The following is an 18,862-nucleotide window of genomic DNA, read 5'->3' as shown; positions in this document are numbered from 1 at the left end:
TGTAGACATGTGTACCAAATCAATGTCACTGGAATATCTTGTCACAGGCTCAACCGATTTTGGCCGGAATGATTTTAATCGATCCGTCTTTACGTCGCATACGTTGCTATTGAAAACTATACAAATTAGATAAGTACTTCAAAAGTTATACTCAAAAAACGGTTTCATACAAATTTCAAATCGTTCAAAAAAGTGTGGTTTTCGAAAGAAAATCTGTGATGTTATATATCAAAAGAAAGCGTTTCAAAATTCCTTTCGAATGGCACAAGAATTTTGATGATCCGGCAATCCTAACTAAAGTTATTATCGTTTAAAAAATAATTACATAACCTTTTAGTTCTATGTCGCTTTTCGTGAATGGTCACCGTGCAAGAAAAGCGTTGCCTCTTTTGCTTCATAAGAACTCTGTATTTACCTTGTGGGAAAGTCTGCAGTTAGTCTGTATCTTTCAGTTTTGGCATCCAAATACATTTTTGTAATCGTTCAAATCCAGAGTTTTTTTTTTGAAAAGGTCCTATAACCTATTGTCTTTTATATGTTTATAGGACCTAATCAAAAAAATGTCGAGAAATGCAAAGTCGGCCATTAAAAAAAATAATTTCATCTAAAATATTTGCCTGCATTGATAAATGATTAAAATTAGCCATATTAAATCTGTGTTGCAGTTCTTTATATTTAAATTTATCCTATAAGAAATGTCTGTATTTATCTTTTTCCTCTAGAACTGGCATTACTGTTCGAGAGCTTATCGAATGTCAAACGTACTGCTCTTCGCATCAATGTTGTTGTTTACGTTTTTACTGTACCGTTTATTTAATTTTGTGAAAAGTTCGTGTACGGCGGGTCTGCTTTTGGTCACTGGTGAACCGACCAGAAAGTTAGAAGAGCATTTATATTGTCAACGACGTAACAGCGGGAACCAGTGACTTATAAGGTAAGGTTTTGGCGATGATTTTGATACAGGAAACGAGAGCTTCAACCCTATTCTGATTTACTTTACAGATGCAGAATGAGGCCCTCAAGCTGGTGTCCGTGAAGGGCACTTTGCCGTGTCAATACTTAGCTTGGGAAGGCTCCCATTCCGAAAACGGTTCATGTCGAGCACTTCGAACCACTTCTTAACGGATCGTTTTGATCGGTAGTGCCGAGAACCCTCTGGACAACCGCGAAGTATTTTCAACTCTATTACCAATTTCTACGGTTAGCAAACCCTGCTAAATTGACCGTACTCTACATTGCGTAAGTTTAAAAATAGCTTTGTGGAAGACATTTTGGAATCAATTTAATATTTTCCAGATCTACCACTTCGAGCAGTCATAATTGGTTCACGCTGGGTGATGCTGAAACTCGAGTCTGTCTTGCGGGCTGTAACGCTAGTGCACTTCCAGCGTTCCATTAACCGGAAGTTGGGGAGACGACGTTCGTTTCAATGAGCAGATGCAATCGATGCTGAACGTTTGGTGGCACTTTAGCGTGGCGACTCAAAAGTTTCTTGAACCTAGAGAAGTGATTGTGTGGTATAACACTTTTGAAAGTTAAAGAATTACATATAATTCAAGTTCTTTCTGATGAAAAAATATATTTAAAAAAAAAACTGAAAACTGATTTTTACTTTTAAAACATATTTTTTTTTTGTAAAACTGTTGAACTTGCCACAAACATTGGAATGTTGTTAAAAAAAGAATTAAAATTTGCTGTTCTGGTAAAAACAATTTGGTAAAAACAACCTAATATACTATTTGTCAGTGAGGAAGGCACCAACCACCTGAAGGTGGATTAAGTAAGGTTTTTGCCTTCCTCACCTTACTGAGGAAAGGCTATAAAATCACTCGAAAAATTAACTTTTTAATTAGACCTCCTAGACCTACCTTCATTTGTACATATCGGCTCAGAATCACGAGCTGAGCAAATGTCTGTGTGTTTGGCTGTATGTAGACATGTGTACCAAATCAATGTCACTGGAATATCTTGTCACAGGCTCAACCGATTTTGGCCGGAATGATTTTAATCGATCCGTCTTTACGTCGCATACGTTGCTATTGAAAACTATACAAATTAGATAAGTACTTCAAAAGTTATACTCAAAAAACGGTTTCATACAAATTTCAAATCGTTCAAAAAAGGGTGGTTTTCGAAAGAAAATCTGTGATGTTATATATCAAAAGAAAGCGTTTCAAAATTCCTTTCGAATGGCACAAGAATTTTGATGATCCGGCAATCCTAACTAAAGTTATTATCGTTTAAAAAATAATTACATAACCTTTTAGTTCTATGTCGCTTTTCGTGAATGGTCACCGTGCAAGAAAAGCGTTGCCTCTTTTGCTTCATAAGAACTCTGTATTTACCTTGTGGGAAAGTCTGCAGTTAGTCTGTATCTTTCAGTTTTGGCATCCAAATACATTTTTGTAATCGTTCAAATCCAGAGTTTTTTTTTTGAAAAGGTCCTATAACCTATTGTCTTTTATATGTTTATAGGACCTAATCAAAAAAATGTCGAGAAATGCAAAGTCGGCCATTAAAAAAAATAATTTCATCTAAAATATTTGCCTGCATTGATAAATGATTAAAATTAGCCATATTAAATCTGTGTTGCAGTTCTTTATATTTTAATTTATCCTATAAGAAATGTCTGTATTTATCTTTTTCCTCTAGAACTGGCATTACTGTTCGAGAGCTTATCGAATGTCAAACGTACTGCTCTTCGCATCAATGTTGTTGTTTACGTTTTTACTGTACCGTTTATTTAATTTTGTGAAAAGTTCGTGTACGGCGGGTCTGCTTTTGGTCACTGGTGAACCGACCAGAAAGTTAGAAGAGCATTTATATTGTCAACGACGTAACAGCGGGAACCAGTGACTTATAAGGTAAGGTTTTGGCGATGATTTTGATACAGGAAACGAGAGCTTCAACCCTATTCTGATTTACTTTACAGATGCAGAATGAGGCCCTCAAGCTGGTGTCCGTGAAGGGCACTTTGCCGTGTCAATACTTAGCTTGGGAAGGCTCCCATTCCGAAAACGGTTCATGTCGAGCACTTCGAACCACTTCTTAACGGATCGTTTTGATCGGTAGTGCCGAGAACCCTCTGGACAACCGCGAAGTATTTTCAACTCTATTACCAATTTCTACGGTTAGCAAACCCTGCTAAATTGACCGTACTCTACATTGCGTAAGTTTAAAAATAGCTTTGTGGAAGAAATTTTGGAATCAATTTAATATTTTCCAGATCTACCACTTCGAGCAGTCATAATTGGTTCACGCTGGGTGATGCTGAAACTCGAGTCTGTCTTGCGGGCTGTAACGCTAGTGCACTTCCAGCGTTCCATTAACCGGAAGTTGGGGAGACGACGTTCGTTTCAATGAGCAGATGCAATCGATGCTGAACGTTTGGTGGCACTTTAGCGTGGCGACTCAAAAGTTTCTTGAACCTAGAGAAGTGATTGTGTGGTATAACACTTTTGAAAGTTAAAGAATTACATATAATTCAAGTTCTTTCTGATGAAAAAATATATTTAAAAAAAAAACTGAAAACTGATTTTTACTTTTAAAACATATTTTTTTTTGTAAAACTGTTGAACTTGCCACAAACATTGGAATGTTGTTAAAAAAAGAATTAAAATTTGCTGTTCTGGTAAAAACAATTTGGTAAAAACAACCTAATATACTATTTGTCAGTGAGGAAGGCACCAACCACCTGAAGGTGGATTAAGTAAGGTTTTTTTGTTTATAATGATTAAAATTTGTAACTCTTACTTGTTAGATAGTATTGATTTCAGATAGATAACATGATTCGAGATATTATTTGCAAAATATAGATTTAAAAATATCGCCATTTGTCAGGGTAATTTAAATTTGTTTTTTGTTTCAATGAAATTGTTTTATCGAACTTTTCTTCGACCGAGCGCCAACGGCCATGTTTTAAATTTTATTTTAAAAATTTTCAGGCAGATCCGAAATTAATAAAATTTACTTTTTGAATATAGTTAGAATCTATGTTTCAACAAAGGAATTAAAATTTTTCCATTATCTTCCCACTTATATTTTTTTGGAAAATGTGCTAATGTTTATTCAATATTTTCCGAATACTCATAAATATATTAGGTATTAAAATGTAATTGTACTTTCTCATTTTTGTTATTAAATTTCATATTTTTTATTATTTTTGTTTATAAAAGCACTTATTCATCATTTTCCTAAACAACTTCATAAGAAGAATCCTAAATTGGCAAGATTCCACAGTAATCTTAATACCAGCCCGCGATACCAGCGTGCAAGTCTCTATATAATTTTAGTAACTGTCCATACAAAAATTGTAAGTTAGAGTAAGACTCGGCAAGAGTGCCCAACAACCTTTTCAAACCGTAAAAAAACCAAAGCAATCCACTTTAACATGTTCAAGCAATCCACTTTTCAAACCCTATTATAATTGAAATAAACATAAAAAAGCATCCATGCCAAAAACGTTGGATATTTGAACAAATATCCTAAATTATGATCCTGAATTATGATAATGTATGATACAAAATGCGATTAAAAAAATATTAGGATGTTCTCATAGCACTTTCAAAAGCTTTTTTTTGTTTTTATTTTCAAAATAATTATATAGTAAACGTAACTATTGTAAAGTTTTTAGAAATTTACTAAAAGGCATTATTTTAAAGTTAAAGGCAATAAAGGACCAATGCATTTTTTTAAAGCAGTATGTACATTTTTGTTGATTTGAAAAGATTTGAAATTCGCTTACTTAAGATTTTGGAAATTATATATATATACAGCAATTCCATTTCAAAAGAGCCTAAACCGAAAAAAAAGTTCTCCGATCGGGCTCAAATTTTTTCTGGGGGTTCCTTGGCCAAAATAATTAGACCCGTATTTTTTTGTTTGGCCATTAGGGTGACCTACATCGCGCTAGGGTGGTTCGAAAAATGACAATTTTCGTCATTTTTCGCAAAAACCTCTTTTTTCAAAAAATCATATCTCAGCGCCATTTCATCCGATTTCAGCTGTCTTAGACGCAAAAGAAAGATGATGAGTTTGGCTATTTGGGAAAAATAGTAAGAAGTTTCAAAAATCTAGCTTAACATTTAAAAAAGTCGCATGAAAACTTAAAATGGCGTTTTGACCGTGTCTGGACCAAAGAGCCTATGTCTGAAAATATTTTTATCGGATTCCTTGGAAAATTTCACATAACATATCTAAAAATTGGCGATGTCGAACCGTACGTTTCGGAGATATGATTTTTTGAAAATAAAAACTGGGTTTTTCGACGAGCCACGCGCAAAAACGGGAAAATGACGAAATCGGCAAAAAATCAACTTTTTCCACTAAAACTGCGATAACTTTAAAATTTCAGCGATGACCTATAGATGTTATGGTACCAAAAATTTTGGTACCCAAACATCTATAGGTCATCGCTGAAATTTTAAAGTTATCGCAGTTTTAGTGGAAAAAGTTGATTTTTTGCCAATTTCGTCATTTTCCAATTTTTGCGCGTGGCGCGTCGAAAAACCCAGTTTTTATTTTCAAAAAATCATATCTCCGAAACGTACGGTTCGACATCGCCAATTTTTTGATATATTATGTGAAATTTTCCAAGGAATCCGATAGAAATATTTTCAGACATAGGCTCTTTGGTCCAGACACGGTCAAAACGCCATTTTAAGTTTTCATGCGACTTTTTTAAATGTTAAGCTAGATTTTTGAAACTTCTTACTATTTTTCCCAAATAGCCAAACTCATCATCTTTCTTTTGCGTCTAAGACAGCTGAAATCGGATGAAATGGCGCTGAGATATGATTTTTTGAAAAAAGAGGTTTTTGCGAAAAATGACGAAAATTGTCATTTTTCGAACCACCCTAGCGCGATGTAGGTCACCCTAATGGCCAAACAAAAAAATACGGGTCTAATTATTTTGGCCAAGAAACCCCCAGAAAAAATTTGAGCCCGATCGGAGAACTTTTTTTTCGGTTTAGGCTCTTTTGAAATGGAATTGCTGTATATATATATTTGTTCATTTGAAAATATATATTTGTTCATTAGAAAATTAAATAAATAGTGTATATTAAATAAGTAGTGTGTTAAAATAAAGCTTTAAATATTAAATATATATATTTGTTCATTTGAAAATCTGTTTTTTTCAACAAAGATGCGTGAAAATCTATTGAATACCATTGAATACCAATTAAAAAAACTGAGTTGACTCCATTCTTTTTGTGAGTGTTTTCAAGTCAAGGCAATATGATATATTGACAAATATTGAAAGGTGAATCTACCTCTACCTTCAGTCTTAAGAACAAAAAAAAAGATTCTATAATGTTTCAGCAACTGTTCGGGCCTGGCCGACATGGGAAGCGATGGACTGTATGGTTGTTAGTTGCGGGGGACGGAAAACAGAGATTTCGTTTTCTACTTTTATTTCTCCCACTTTCCCTTCTTCCTCCTGCTACTACTCTAAAACTGTGCTTCGTCCTTCTCGGTCGGAGGTTGTATGCGGACTGACTTGGCGCGCTCTTGGTGTGTTGCAAATGTCGTTTCTCCCTCGTCGTCGACAACGCAGATGGTCGTCACGGTGGGGTTTCTGGCTTCGTTCGTACCGAACATACTCCCCCCGTTGAGGTCCCTCAACTCTTTGGTTCGGCCCACACAACGCTTCCGGTGGATGGCTGCGGACTGGTCCGCCGGTTTTCGTCGCTCGCCGACGTCTTTGATGGCTGGTAAAACGGCGTGAAACTCTCGGAGGTTGCTCCTGCGCTTGCTGGGTTGAGCTGACTCGGGATCGCGTGACAACTTGTCCGGTGGGATTGTCGAATGCCAGCTCTTGCGCCGGCGATCGACCGTTCGCTGGAAACGTCTGAGTTGATCTCGTACTTGGAACGGTTCATCATGGCTGGGCGGTTCATGAAAGCTACCTTGGGGGTAGATCACGAGCTTCATCGCGACTGGTTGACTCTGCACTTGAGCGATCAGAAACCAGATGGTGAACCACCTCTGGCAGTTTGTGATCTGAATGCTGGGCACACGACGGCCCGTGTCTACGTTGGCGACCTTGTACGAGGTTAGGTTGGACAGATTACTTACTGACTTGTGGCGTTTTCTCGCCTGGTTGACCACGTGCACTTCTGACGATGCAGGCTCGGAGTGGGATCGGGATTGGGTTGATCGGCTACATTTCAACTCGGGTTCTTCGGCGAGACCAGGGTTGCCAGGTTGCCAGATAAATCTGGGAATGCCAGATTTTTCAAGTGTCTGCCAGAATAAAGATTCGCCCTTCTCTGTGCCAGATATTGACAGATTTTGCCAGATTTTTTACTTTAAGCCATTTTTGTACAACTTTTTGATTAAAATGAATGAATTTTATTGCAAATAAAATAAAATTGATTGTGTTTTCCTTAGAGATAATGTAACTTATCATTATTGTGCCCATTAGGATGGCTCGACATGATCGATTTTTCAGAACAAAGTTTTTTCGGTCCCTTTTGGGTCCATGAACAACCCCCCAAAATTTGGGAGCGATTGGTTCAGCCCACACTTTGCGCAAAGCGATTCAATTTTGTATGGAATTTAGTATGGGAAAACCAACTTTTTTGTATTTAACAGGGTGACCACTAAAATTTCATTTTCAAATTCCCGACTTTTTCCCGACTTTTTTTTCAGACTTTTCCAGAATGCTCAAATAATAGGCATTTCTTATCTAAAGAATGATTTCACACAAACAACTTTCTATAAGAACAGTCAATATTAACCACCGAAAAAAAAATCTCAATGGATTAAAAAAAAAAAATCTAAACATAGGCAAAAAAACATTTTTTTGTAAATACAGAAACTAAACAACAAATAAAAAAAACTTCAAAAATTGAATTTCATTATTTATGATTCAGAGTAGAAACACAAACAATTAATCTTTGAAAAAATAATCGAAAGTTCAACAATACTTATAACTTCCATGTTATTTTTTAAATTGGCAAACGTATAGTTTTTGATACTTCGTTTCAACTGGAAATGACACAAAGTTAAATATAACTGAACTTAAAATAGCGTTCCAATTTTTTTTTTAAACTTCATCATTATTTTTAAACAAAGAATGCTTAAAACATGACTGCTGTTATTATTCAATCAAAGGATTTAGAAAAATGTCAAGGAATGCATAAAAAAACGTTTTTGCCAAGTTCCCATACTCACAAAAAAAAGTTCAATGGCAACATTCGAAAAAAAAAAAACAAATTTTAAATTATTAAATGAATTTAGTTAAACAATTAAAAATATTTACAAAAAAAAACCATTGCCAAACTCAAGTTAGAATCTGTTTTCAAATATTCAATTATGTGACAAAATTAAATAGAATCATAATTCTAAGGCTCTATTTTTATATCAGTTTTTCATTAACTTTACCTCTTGTTTGATGAACAAAAATTAATAGCGATCATTTGATTCATAAAAAATATTATGAAAATCTGTGTCAAAGACCCCAATATTCATTAAGATTTTGAATGCCTCAAATTTATTGAAATAGTGAAAAGAACCTTGAATTTAAAGTAAGTTACTATAGCAGAAATCAGTGAATTCAATTTGAAAATTGTACAAAATATTACAAAATAATTCAAGAGTTAAAAAATAATTTTCAAACAAGTATGCTCAAAATTCCCGACTTTTCCCGACTTTATGACAAAAAATCATAAATTCCCGACTTTTCCCGATTTTTTGGCGGATTTAGGCGAATTCCCGACTTTTTCCCGACTTTCCCGATTTCCCGACTTGAGTGGCCACCCTGAGTATTTTGATTTTTATAATTTTAAGGTTTCACTCAATTTTAAAACCAATACCGTAGGAGTGTAGCACTGATTGTCCTCTAAAACTTTCTCGAAGAAAGTATGGTTCTATCTCTCTTCTGAAAAAAGATATAGCGTTTTCAAAAGTCCGATTGGAAAATAAGTCAGGAAAATTATATTTCCTGACAACACTGGCAGTACATTTACCTAATATGAGTACGACACTTATTTCTAACTCGTTTCAAGTGCATCCTAGGTAAATGGTGTCTTCTGGAAAGTTGTTGTATATAAACAGGGCCTATCTTTTAAAAATATTGACGCCCATACAACCAGTAAAACCATCTGAATTCTACAAACTTTTGGATTGATTTATACCCTCCCTCCCCTTCACCACTCCGAATTGTTAGATTTCCGTCTGCCAGATTTTGCCAGATTTTATTCGATACTTTGCCAGATTTTTCAAATTTTGACCTGGTAACCCTGGGCGAGACCCAAGTCATCGGGAGGACGCTCCTCTTCGACGTGGACTACACTTTTGTCCAGATTTACGCGGCTTGGTAAGGGAAGTCTACGCTTGTCTGGTGCCTTGGCCGCTGGCTGCGGCAGCGGTTTGTACACCGGGACGGTCATCACCATCGCAAAGTCCATGTTGTAACTGCCGATCTGATGTAAGCAGTTCGGCTTGTGCTCAGATTCTGGTAGGTTCATCTTCTGGAGACCGCTGTCGCTGTGGACACGGCATTGTTCTGGCTCGCCGTGGTGAACGGAATTTTGAACCACTTTAGGTTGTAGTGGCTCAGTCTTCACGGTCGCTTTTGGTTTGAGTTCGCTGTTGTGTGGGGGAACATGGTTGGACGGGAACACTGCTGGCAGCACGTTGTCGGGTTCAGTTTCGATGGTGACGTATTTTAAGTGTCCGGTTGGATACGTCGGCTCACTGCTACTCTCATCGGGGAAGTCGGACTTGGTGTCCGCACTCGGGTTCGTGGTGACTTTCTCACTTAGTCGGGAGGCGACTGAATTCGGTTGGTCCGCGTTCTGGCTTGGCCGGGAATCGCTGCCAAGCTTGTAGGTGGATTCGATGGCGACCGGCTCCGCAGTTGCCGTCTGCTGCTCCTGGAGGGGTTTGGGAGGTGGTAATACGGTCTTGCACTGATCGACGGTCTTCACACTTGTCTGGTGCCCTAGCCGCGGCCTGCAGAAGCGGTTGGTTCTCCGGGACGGTCATCAGAGTCGTAAAGTTCGGGATAGATCCGATCCGGAGGCGGCAAATCTGGATTTGGCTGTGATTGTGGATTTGGACCACACGTTGGAGGCCACTATCGCTGCAGACATGGCGCTGGTCAGCTTCGTCGTCGGAACATCGCACCACTTCCTGTTGCTGCGGCTCTGTATGCACGGTGGTTTCAGCTTCTAAATTGGACAAGTCACTGTCGTCACGAAAAACTTGGATGGACAGAACCACTGCTGGCTGCGCTCGGACTGACTCCGATTCGGCGGTGACGACCTTAGACTTGCAACTGGTTGCCTCGAGAGAGTCGAACCTGGTGTCCGCACTCGGGATCGCGTTGATATCCCTCGCTGTTTGGAAATCGGCTGCACTCGGCTGGTCCGAGCTCAGGATTGTTAGGGATTCGCTGGCGGACTCGATGACAATCGGCCTCGTGGGAGCCGTCTGTTGGTTCTGGAGTAGTTTGTGGCTCGGTGCTGGCTTATGAACGTCTACTTGGTTGGCCTCCCAGGCCATATGCATCTGTTTCAGCCATACTTTTGCTTGCAAGTCAGGGTTGATGTTGGCTTTCTCTCTGCTTCGATCTGCATTTCTGCCACCACAGTGGCAACATTGTAGAAACTCGCATCGTTCCTCTCGAATTCAGCCTCCTGCTGAGCGAGGTCCTCTATTGGGATGAGTTCGAGGACCGTGAGGTGGTGCTGGCTGTACTCTCGGAACGCTGCACACAAGAAGTCGTACAGGGTTGTCAGCTGTGGTAGCGTGGGTTGGTACAAACCCAGAAGAAGATCCTCTACAAACACCACCTTCTGTTCCGCCAGGTGTCGCTGCTGTAACGCATATGTCAACTTCTTCTTCATTGTTTGATCCATGGCCGCTCCCCGCTAGCCCCGTCGAGGATTTGTTTTGTGCTGCTGGGTCGCAGCGCTTCGTCTGGAAAAGTTCGTCTCCTCGGATGGCCAACGACACTTCTCGTTGCGTCACTTTTTTGATCGGTGACACATACACGCGCGCAAACGCATTTGCTCGCGAGCTCGGCTCGGAACGGGTTGGATCGGGAACGCTTGAACTGGGACTACTCGCCGGCTTTGTTCATCCGCGCGAGAGCAATTCGTCGGGTGAACTGCTTGGACGAAGTTCCTTCCGGATATCCGACTCCCGATGACTTCCACGGCTGGACAGTCGCTCGGAAATGGTCGAGCTGCGATGGGGCAGCGGGGTGGGGAACTTGGACAGGAGCTCTCGATCGACAACGGAACGACTCGCCGGCTTTGTGCATCCGCGCGAGTTCAGTTCGACGGTTCAACTGCAGAAAGGAAGTTCCTAGGGTGGACACTTCCGGGAATCCGACTTCCGATGACCTCCATGACACCGGGCAGCCCGCCCCGGGTGACACCCGGCCTTAGTACGCCTCTGGCCATTTCAGCACATTGATGTTCACAGTAAAAAAAATCATGGTAATATTACATCTGCGAAGGGGTACATCTTTTATGTCAGAAAAAATGTGTAATTCTACTTCTGATAATGAGTAATTTTTTACTTGTCTGGTGCAATGTCACCTTTTCAGTGAGGTAAAATTACACCATAAAAGAGGTAATATTCAACCATCCGAAATTACACCTTCCAAATTTACACATTTTTCATAAAAAGCGTTTTCAACTGAAATCAAGTAATAAATAGCTCAATAGGATGTGAGCAAACAAGTTTCTATCAACAGTTTTGCAAAATTAGTTGTTTAAATAGTGAAAATATTCAAATTGGATGAAGTTAGGAACGAGTGCATATCCTGTCAAACATACGAGAATTTCCCCTATATCAATCTATTACTTGGAACTCAACATGCTCATTTTGTATATAAATAAAAAAAAACAAAGAGTCGTGTTGTAAATATTTGAAACTGACAAAAAATATCAAAATTAAGTTGCAACTTATTTTGAAATCATCATTGAATATATAAAATTCATCGATTTCCTTAATGTTTACTATTTCTCTACAAAAATCTAAAAGTGTGGATCCTTACAAATATCGTTGAACAAATCTTTAAATATGGCTGTTTTAGGCCATTTGGGTCCGTAAGTTTGAAAACTTTGGAATAAGAAGACAACAACTTTTTTGGTTGCTGTGCACCCTTAAATGTCATAAATCGGGGTAACATTGATAGAACTTGATTTTTTTTCAAATATTATTCTACCGGTAACCGGTAAGAATTTTATCATGACTTATATGTTTAAAACATGTATTGCACGTATCTAGATAATATCAATTCCAGTGATTTTACGAAACGCCTGGGTGGTATGACCGCATGACGTGCGGCCTGTTAAAAAAAATAAGATCATAGCAACCGTTAAATATTCTGTTTGATGAAAATATCTGTCATTAATCATCTGTTTTCTTATTTAGTTGACTATTTCCTGCTTACAAAAAGAAATTTGCTGTCCACACGATATTTGGTTTAAAATTGATAAGTCGAGCTACGGAGAACCAGAATGTATACTGGACAGTGGTGTCACGGTTCGCTCACTCGAATCGTGGTTCAAACGATACGTCATGTGGTGTGGTTCGCTCATGATTGCGAACCAAGCACGAGCGAACCAAGATCCAAACGCCTGCCGTGGTTCGCATGAACCCTTGCTCTCTCATCGCGAATTAGAGTGAGAGGGACCATCAATGAGCGGTTCGCAAGAAGAGCTAAAAACAGAACTCAGAGAAAAACATTTCATGATTTTGACAACAGAAGGCTACGGCAGACAGCTTAAGTGACTATGGAGGGCTACAGAGCATGGCTGCAACAACTCATTGGGATGTCCTGGGTCTTCCAATAACTCCCTGGATTTATTATCGGTGGGTCCACCGCCGTAATAAGCAAGACGTCTGCGGTTTATGACTGCAGATCATACCCGCATAACTTTTTTATATTATGTTTTTATGTCCTGGGTCAACAGAGGACTCCCTGGTTCCTTGGGGACCATCCACAAACGTGGACACTTTTTTGGAAATATCAACCGCCCCACCCCCCTCATCGTAGACAATTTCCTTTCAAATTAAATCTTTTTTCATGGAACGTGGTTAATTGCCATAGCACCGCCCCCCCACCCCCCTCATCCTAAGGTGTCCACGTAGTTTAGGGATGGTCCCTTGATAACTTTATCGTTAACAAATTTGAACAATTTTGTGGGAGTGAAGAATAAAAACAAATAAGTTTTTCTATCAGTGCCTATATTCTCCGTTGGCGAACCGTTCGCTGAACGCTCTCTTTACTCCGTTCAGATTGGAGCGGCAAGCGAGCAGAGAAATGATGATCGAAATTTTGGTTCGCGAATCGTTCAGACCCACTCGATAATCGCTCACCCGATAGGTTCGTCGATTGAGTGGTTGTGATACGCTCATAAGCGAACCGTGACACCACTGATACTGGATCAATGTGATGAGGTCGATTCTGCTTCGTACCTCTCGCGCGTGATCAGTCGGTGAATAGAGAAGAGACAAACAACGCAAACGAACCACGTGCTTACATAATGGGTTGTCTGCATTGAACGAGCCATCAGGAAGCACGAGGCAAAAGAATAAGCCTTTAACGTTTAAATGCGATTGTATCCAAATATTAAACTTCATTTCAACATTTATTTCATATATCAATACAATAAAAACTAATGCTGAATGTGAAGGTACCTCCCACGGAAAACGACTCGTGCAATCCGTTAACGCCCAGAAAACTCAGCATTGAAGCTCTTGGGCGGTGAGTAAACTCGCCTCGGAACACGATCCGACACCAATAGGAGCGTACCCCTGGTCCTCAATATTCAACCTTTCAGCGGTATATGCACTTCGGAAGGAATCGGTCAAGAAAAATTTCAAATGGGCAGCAGCGGCAGCGAAAGCAAGCCAGAGAGGGTGAAGAAAAGCCCCAAGAAAACGCTCCCTCTCCTTTGTTCTGCTGTTCGTAAAGCTGTTTCTTTACCCCTTTCCTTCCGATATGCATACAAGCCTTTCAATAGTAAGCTCGTCAAGAAACTCAAATTATGAATGTCACACATCACAACAGATAGTTCAGCTTGATACCGGTAACATCTTGAGTCCGCAACTGTCCCGCTCGACGCTTCAGAACTTTCCAGCTGTATCCTTCGGCATGCAATATGCGATTGACGGTTGTAAAGCTTATTGGCTTGCGGAACTTGAGCTGGAACCAAGGCTGGAACCGTTGTTTCGTCGTACTTTTCAATCCAGTTTTAAATCGTAGATGGGTGCTTGCCATAAATTTTGGCCAATTGAGTTTTACTAAGTTTTGAGTAGTAAAAGACGTAAATGCAATGGAGGGTCGTTTTGGGTAAAGCGTGCCTTTGAAGCACTTCATGCCGAGCATGCGCCATGTCTAAAAAGACAATTGATTTGTGTCCAAATTTACTTTTTAATATTTAATTAAAGAATTACCACCTTGAGAGGTTTAGAATCGATGTTTATCATCTCAATTTTATTTGAAATTATGAAGATAATCAATGCTTGCTGTACCGTTTCAGTTTCAGTTCAATTAGTTTACCTGTCATGCGCAGTAATACTGGGCTGGATTCGTGGCTGGATTACAAAATGTCAATTTATGTATTTTCACATAAATTTCAGTAGAGCTTTGGAATACAGTTAAGTAAACTGTTTATTTTAATACCAGGGTGGGTGACTTTGATAGTTTCTGTGTGTCTTACAAATTAAAGCCTAAAATGATTTTATATGTCAAATCGATTATGAAGTCTAGCTCTCCCATTTTTTTATATAACAATAACATGTTTTTTTTACTTGTTTACCAATTTTTAGTAAAAAAGTAATGTAAATTTTGGGTTAATTAAATAAAAATTACAATTATTCTTAAAAACAGAATCAAATTTTACTTCTTGAAATACTCTGATTTTGCAAAATCATTTTGTACTATCAATGTGCAAAAAATACTTCAACTTATCAATGTAACCCTAAACATCAATGTCACCCCGGTTTACAGGTATACGCGCATGTGTGAGATAAACATGTGAGTTATGTTATCAATACTTTTCATTTCATTTCATTTATTTCGTTATTAGAGCATAATAGTGTGAAGCTATTTTAAGCAGAGATGTGGCCTACCTTTGAAAAGCTGATTAATTCCAAGTTGTGAACAGAGTTTGCAGGTGCCTAAAGAATCGTCTATGTCTACTGAAGGAAAGTTGCAAAATAACCTCCAAAATATCTAATAGGTGGGGGATAGTTAGAGGAATGGAGATTTTATTTAAACATTTTTTAGATATTCTTAATTAGTGTTGGAGTCGGAGTCGGAGTCAACAATTTGTTAAAAGCTGGAGTCGGAGTCGGAGTCAGAGTCGGCTAGAGTTGGCAGGCCGGAGTTGGAGTCGAAGGGGACGTATGAAGCTGAAAGCCGGAGTCGGCTTAACTCAGAAAGTCGGAGTCGCCTAAAACATGACCCGACTCCGCAGCTCTGATTTTATGTGACTTTGCCAATGTTTTAAAAAATTACATTTTATTTACAACATTTCCTATATTTTATGTAAAAAACAGTATGCAGTAATTTTTATAGTGTCCCAGACTATGCCTCTACGCATTTTTTACAATTTGAATGATAATGATGCCATTTTATATTAGAAAGTGTGAAAAACAAGCAAAAACATGAAAAAGTTACTGTAACAAAACATGAAAAAATAAGATAGGCAAAATATAATGATAGGAGGTGGTAGAATAGGCCAAATACTACCAAAAACATACATAAACTACCCAAGTAACCATTCAGCACTAAATTTAGTCACTGTATAGCACTAACAGCGCATTTCCAGCTGCGGGTAAAAGCTAAAGAGTTTTCACATCTGCATCAAAAGCGCTTTTACAGCGCATTTGCAGCTGGATTTGGACTTTATATTTTTGTTTTAGTGCAGGGCCCCTACTGTTATTGTCCCACCCCTGCAAAATGTCAAAAATAGAGAGAGCAAAAATAAATGCTCTCTCTCTTGCTTTTCTCCTTCTAACCTAGGGACAGAGACGCATCGAGCTCTACAGGCTCAATAAAAACTCCTTACCTGCTCTGTATGGTAGAACAGAGCTAAGCTCTGTATGCAGCGAACAGAGCCAGCTCTGTATGGGGAAAAATGATATTGATTTGCATATATCTCAAAAACGATAAGTTTTAGAAAGTTGACATGTTCTAGAAAGTTGCTGGTACCAAAAGGTTCTATATTATTGTCTCAGACGTCATTACAATTTGGTTGATTTTAGTTGTGCAAAACAAGAAAAAACTATTTATTTTCTAAGATACAATGTATAGAATATTTTTGTTTTCGGCAAAGTTGCTCAACTACCAAAAATGAACAACTCTCTCGAAGACACCAAAGCTCTATCTTCAATAGATACCGAAATAAAAAATAAAAACTATTTCTATAATAAATACTGTTTGCGACAAACACAAAGCGACCGCGTCGTAGGCACAGGTAATATGAGGCATGTTTGGTAGAGATCGTCTGAAGTGAAAACTAGTATAGCAGAGTGTTCATAGAGAGTTTTTATGTTAAATGCTCTCGTCTGGATGGTTGAAAGAAATTTCAGATAAAATTATACAAATTTATAAAATTATATTCTTTTTATTGTACTGGTAAGTAATTAAGATTAGAAACAACAAAATTATTTTACAGCTATTTTTATGTTTGTCTTGACAAAACAAATGTTTAACAAAATTACAAGTTTTGTACAACAAATTAAGATATAAAACAATTTCAAATACGCAAGTTAAAAAAATTAAAACTAAATCTTCTAACAATTATTTTAATTTTATAAAAAGAAAATCAGTTAACATAAGTTTAACCTTATAAAGATTTCAGGAAACTTTTCTTTTTTATTTAATTCAACATAAAAAACTATATTTTTCAAGCAAGATAACCATAAGAAAGTTTTAAGCTCTAAATAATCTCTATGATATTTTTTTACATTTTGTCACCTTTTTTAAATAAAATAAGAAAATGAAATTAAATAGCAAAAACCATTTTTCTTTATTTCTCAAGCCAGGAAATCAGTGAAGAGTTTCAAGCTCTAAATGCTCTCTATGGAAATTTGCCATTTTATTACCTGTATTCTAAATATTTTTTATTTTTCAAACAAAGGAAAGCAGTGAAGAGTTTCTAGCTCTAAATGCTCTCTATGGAAATTTGCCATTTTATTACCTGTATTCTAAATACTTTTTTATTTTTCAAACAAAGGAAAGCAGTGAAGAGTTTTAAGCTCTAAATGCTCTCTATGGAAATTTAGTAAAAACATAATCGACAATAAAATATATTATCGATTTATTTTGTCCAACTTAAATTTAATTACATTATTCAACTCAATTGATGTTAAAATCTTGTCTTGAGAAAAAAAATAGCAAAATTTCCATAAAGAGCATTTAGAACAAAAAACTCTTCACTGATTTCCTGAAAAAAAAATAGAATAAATGTAATAAAATGGCAAATTTCCATAGAGAGCATTTAGAGCTAAAAACTCTTCACTGCTTTCCTTTGTTTGAAAAAAAAATATTTAGAATACAGGTAATAAAATGGCAAATTTCCATAGAGAGCATATAGAGCTAGAAACTCTTCACTGCTTTCCTTTATTAGAAAAATAAAAAAATATTTAGAAAACAGGTAATACAATGGCAAATTTCCATAGAGAGCATTTAGAGCTAAAAACTCTTCACTGCTTTCCTTTATTTGAAAAATAAAAAAATATTTAGAATACAGGTAATAAAATGGCAAATGTCCATAGAGAGCATTTAGAGATAAAAACTCTTCACTGCTTTCCTTTATTTGAAAAATAAAAAAATATTTAGAATACAGGTAATAAAATGGCAAATGTCCATAGAGAGCATTTAGAGATAAAAACTCTTCACTGCTTTCCTTTATTTGAAAAATAAAAAAATATTTAGAATACAGGTAATAAAATGGCAAATTTCCATAGAGAGCATTTAGAGCTAAAAACTCTTCACAGCTTTCCTTTATTTGAAAAATAAAAAAATATTTAGAATACAGGTAATAAAATGACAAATTTCCATAGAGCGCATTTAGAGCTAAAAACTCTTCACTGCTTTCCTTTATTTGAAAAAAAAAAAAAATATTTAGAATACAGGTAATAAAATGGCAAATTTCCATAGAGAGCATTTAGAGCTAAAAACTCTTCACTGCTTTCCTTTGTTTGAAAAATAAAAAATATTTAGAATACAGGTAATAAAATGGCAAATTTCCATAGAGAGCATTTAGAGCTAAAAACTCTTCACTGCTTTCCTTTATTTGAAAAATAAAAAAAATATTTAGAATACAGGTAATAAAATGGCAAATTTACATAGAGAGCATTTAGAGCTAAAAACTCTTCACTGCTTTCCTTTATTTGAAAAATAAAAAAAATATTTAGAATACAGGTAATAAAATGGCAAATTTCCATAGAGAGCATTTAAAGCTAAAAACTCTTCACTGCTTTCCTTTGTTTGAAAAATAAAAAATATGTAGAATACAGGTAATAAAATGGCAAATTTCCATAGAGAGCATTTAGAGCTTGAAACTCTTCACTGATTTCCTGGCTTGAGAAATAAAGAAAAAATATTTTTTGCTATTTAATTTCATTTTCTTATTTTATTTAAAAAAGGTGACAAAATGTAAAAAAATATCATAGAGATTATTTAGAGCTTAAAACTTTCTTATGGTTATCTTGCTTGAAAAATATAGTTTTTTTCTGTTGAACTAAATAAAATGGCAAAGTTTCCCGAAATCTTTATAAGGTTAAACATATGTTAACTGATTTTTTTTTATAAAATTAAAATAATTGTTAGAAGATTTAGTTTTAATTTTTTTAACTTGCGTATTCGAAATTGTTTTTTATC

General features: G+C 36.9%; 2 protein-coding genes and 1 long non-coding RNA gene across 8 annotated transcripts in view; 1 reads left to right on the top strand and 2 right to left on the bottom strand.

Moving 5' to 3' along the window:
- LOC128092492 (sideroflexin-2) overlaps positions 1–18,862 on the bottom strand; it is a 154,370-nt gene that overhangs the window by 93,279 nt on the left and 42,229 nt on the right. The window contains exons 2-3 of one of the 6 annotated variants that reach the window (XM_052706393.1): positions 14,425–14,700; positions 14,056–14,365 (exon numbers count right to left, since the gene is read on the bottom strand). The exons of the other annotated variants lie outside the window; for them this stretch is intronic. Coding sequence (XP_052562353.1) covers positions 14,056–14,365; positions 14,425–14,457 — 343 coding nt within the window. The 5' untranslated portion in view covers positions 14,458–14,700. The remainder of the gene's footprint in view (positions 1–14,055; positions 14,366–14,424; positions 14,701–18,862) is intronic. 6 annotated transcript variants of the gene reach the window in all.
- LOC120430604 (uncharacterized) lies at positions 253–3,402 on the top strand. The gene is made up of 5 exons (XR_005607684.2): positions 253–934; positions 1,003–1,239; positions 1,297–2,864; positions 2,933–3,169; positions 3,227–3,402. It is a non-coding gene; the product is annotated as an uncharacterized LOC120430604 (long non-coding RNA).
- Positions 5,975–9,487, bottom strand: LOC128092493 (uncharacterized). The gene is made up of 2 exons (XM_052706395.1): positions 9,245–9,487; positions 5,975–7,181 (listed from the first exon to the last, which is right to left on the bottom strand). The coding sequence occupies exons 1-2, from the start codon at positions 9,471–9,473 to the stop codon at positions 6,451–6,453; spliced, it is 960 nt and encodes a 319-aa protein (XP_052562355.1). The 5' UTR covers positions 9,474–9,487; the 3' UTR covers positions 5,975–6,450.

Source organism: Culex pipiens, chromosome 1 (assembly GCF_016801865.2).
Source record: "Culex pipiens pallens isolate TS chromosome 1, TS_CPP_V2, whole genome shotgun sequence".
Classification (NCBI taxonomy): domain Eukaryota; kingdom Metazoa; phylum Arthropoda; class Insecta; order Diptera; family Culicidae; genus Culex; species Culex pipiens.
The sequence above is the reverse complement of the archived record's forward strand: the minus strand, read 5'-3'. Positions and strand labels throughout refer to the sequence as shown.